The sequence below is a fragment of the Charadrius vociferus genome, unplaced genomic scaffold, assembly GCF_000708025.1.
Source record: "Charadrius vociferus isolate BGI_N301 unplaced genomic scaffold, ASM70802v2 scaffold90, whole genome shotgun sequence".
Lineage (NCBI taxonomy): Eukaryota > Metazoa > Chordata > Aves > Charadriiformes > Charadriidae > Charadrius > Charadrius vociferus.
The window spans coordinates 7,576,912-7,580,076 of NW_009647222.1; the positions used below are offsets into that span (position 1 = coordinate 7,576,912).

The following is a 3,165-nucleotide window of genomic DNA, read 5'->3' on the forward strand; positions in this document are numbered from 1 at the left end:
AGCTAACGCATTGCTTGTTTTTACGTTTTGCCCCGCTCAACGCGTAATGCAGAGGGGAAAGGAGGTAGGAACAGAGATTAAAAGCAGCCGAGTCAGGGTGGGAGCAGGGCTGCAGGGAGGTAAAGGAGTGTGGCTGGAGTGTGGGGGATGAGGCTGGGGTCTGCTGTGTGAGGCTAATGTCAAACTGATTATTCTTCAGGTTAAAAAAAAAAAAAAGAAAAAAAATCAGAGGAGAATAAAGAGTTCACCGAAATGTGAGAATGGCCAATTCTTTAAGAGGTGAAGTGTTGAATCTATACAAAAACGTAAGTGTCTTAAACACCACAAGCACTTTCCTTAACCAAACAAAACCCTTTTACTGCACACTCGATCTATAAAAAAAAAAATCTTTTTTTTTTTTTCAAGCTGCTGTACCTTGGAAGGGAGTATCCCAAAGGAGCAGACTACTTTAGAAGCCGTTTGAAAGCAGCTTTTCTAAAAAATAAAGATGTGAAAGATCCTGAAAAAATTAAGCAGCTAATTGCACGGGGAGAATTTGTTATAAAAGAGTTGGAGGCTTTGTACTTTCTCAGAAAATACAGAGCTCTGAAACAGCGCTACTACAGTGACGACAATCAATAACTGGTATTAATGACTTTGCATGTAACGATACAAATCTATAAAAATAAACAATAAAAGAGCTGTGACCTTAGAAGAAATGAAACTTAAATCCTTCCAACCCATCTAAAGTACAAATTAGGACTTTGCTTCCCCTGAAGTAGTCGCTTGAAGGATTTGGGGTTCGTATTATATCGGTAATGTTTTTCTTCCTCACTATTTTTGACCTCTTTAAAGTAAAGCTTCACGTGTGAAACAATTTTGCAGGAAATAGTGGTAATATAATTCTGTTTTGTTTCACTTGGATATGCATGTTGAACGATAGCACTTCTTACCTGAGAGCTGTGTTTGAATGCTGATTCAAGGTGCTACACTTCTCGTTACTTAGAACATTATTCTGATTTTGAAAGTCTTCCACATCTAATGATTCATTTCCACCGTTAAATGAGCACCTTCCCAAAAGTAAAGCAAATTGTTAAAGATTTTTAACTATACTTGCTTAACATGCAAGAGTCATGTTGGCAGGCTGGCAGAGGCGCCGTCTTCAGGCAATAGAAAGAGAACTGCGGGGTCAGGAAAAGGGGCGAGTTTGAACAATAGTGGTTTAAGCAGTTAGACCCTGAAGACAATTCCTGCTACTACTGATTTCTGATATTGTGTAACTGTTGTAGCAGGGATAGAGAACTTGATCCTTTCCCCTGGAAGAGAAGTTTGACCGTGGTTGTTTGCTCCATGGCTAACTCTGTAGACCTTGGCTGGAGTAGCACAAACCTGTGCCAGAGCCAATACTTGGTTGGTTGGTGCTTCCACTCCCCCCCAAAAAACTACACAACACTGGAGACAGAACATAAATAATCTTTGAAATATAGATAAGTGATCACTGCAGTAGAACTGTTGGCAATAGCAAGTCTTCACACATGTAAATTCCAGAATAGAATAATTTAAAAAAAAAAAAAAAGGCAAATTAGACAGTAAATTACCTCGTGATGAAATGTATGTGCTTCAATAGCACCACACTGATGTGAGAAACAGTCCTTCCACATTAGCTTAACTCTTCTACACCATGTTGCAGTTAAACACGTTCTAAATGAATACCTCTATGTACAAAATTTAACCCACCTGCCATTAACTGATAAAAGATTACCCAGACATGGTAACAGAGGGCCAAAGCGTAAATTTATAGAACAGCAGCAGTTTCACGCTTTTTTCCCCCCCTCATAGGACACAATTGATACTAAAAAATGTCTTTTGTATTTTCTATAAGCTTATGGAAGGCATTTGATGGAAGAAAACACGTGTGCACCTGGGAATGAACACAGAATAGTTATTCAGAGTATTTTAAACTTGTAGACTAATTCACATCAAGTCTGCTGTTAGATTGATGAAAACAAGGTGTCTGGGGCGTGACTGGAGGTGGTAGAGCCCGAGCATCACGCAGCCGTGAGCAAGGAGCACCTGAGGTGAGGCTCTGCTCCTTGCAGAGCACAGGATGCAAGAGCAGAACAGACCGAAGGCGGATCAGTACGGTAATGCATTGTATCCAAGCGGCAGCACCCCTTCTCAGGGGAAGGGAACACCCATGGGCAAAGACAACAGCTGTGAGAAGACACGCACCGAGAAGTACAAGAAATAAACCGAGAACAACTGCCAAACACACGCGATTCATGGGACACACTGTTATAGAGATGAGGCACTGAAATTCTTGAAGAGATAAAGCAAACCAGGACAAAAATTCACAATAACTATTTTTTATTACATTACAATAAATAGGAGCAGTACAGTTTGACAAAAAAATGACAAATTCCAGATCACCTCACAGCACGTACTCCTAAAAACATTAAAAATTTTAAAACAAACAGTGGTCTTTTTTTTTTTTTTTTAACTTAATGTCTGGTATGACCAACATTCCTAGGTCACGCAACCAAATGATGGAAAAACTGGATCACACTGCATATGTTCCACATCAAATAAAGCACAATGTACAAAATGTGCATGTTTCAGTTTACACTATACAAAAATAGTTAAAATACATTCCAGGTAAACATATTACATTAAGAAGTCATTCTAGTAAGAAGTTGGCACTCAAGAGGAAAAAGCAGAAGTATTTTCAACATGAAAACACAAGACAGTGGAATAAAGAAATGTTAGGAAAGATTTACCATCTATGTAGCTTTATGTAAACTTGAGACAAAATGATTTCTTTACAGTTTGATGGTCTTTGAAGGTAACAATTGTATTGCTTCATAGTATAGACGAGAGCAGAAGATTGTGTGTCAGTACCTACTCATTACAGAGATCCTGTTACTGTAACAAAAATCTATACAGTGAAACTTTTTTAAAATTAGCAAAAATTTTAGGGCAACGAGACTGGTCAAAAGAATTAAACTTCAGTTTTGAGAAAACCAATGATAAAAGTTGTTTACTGGAGTTACATAAAGCTACTGTAAGAAGGCATTACTCCCTGACACATGGCAATTTAATGTATTAACGCGGTAAGTGATTCACATGTTCATTTAGTAGTTGCTATCGGAACAGATAGCATCCAGGTATGTTCTTTGAAAGCATTTC

The 3,165-nt window shown here is 38.3% G+C and overlaps 1 protein-coding gene across 1 annotated transcript; it reads left to right on the top strand.

Annotated features, from left to right (window-relative positions):
- Nucleotides 1-260: 260 nt before the first annotated feature.
- Nucleotides 261-621, top strand: LYRM5 (LYR motif containing 5). Its single transcript, XM_009879677.1, has 2 exons — nucleotides 261-305; nucleotides 406-621. The coding sequence occupies exons 1-2, from the start codon at nucleotides 261-263 to the stop codon at nucleotides 619-621; spliced, it is 261 nt and encodes an 86-aa protein (XP_009877979.1).
- Nucleotides 622-3,165: the final 2,544 nt, after the last annotated feature.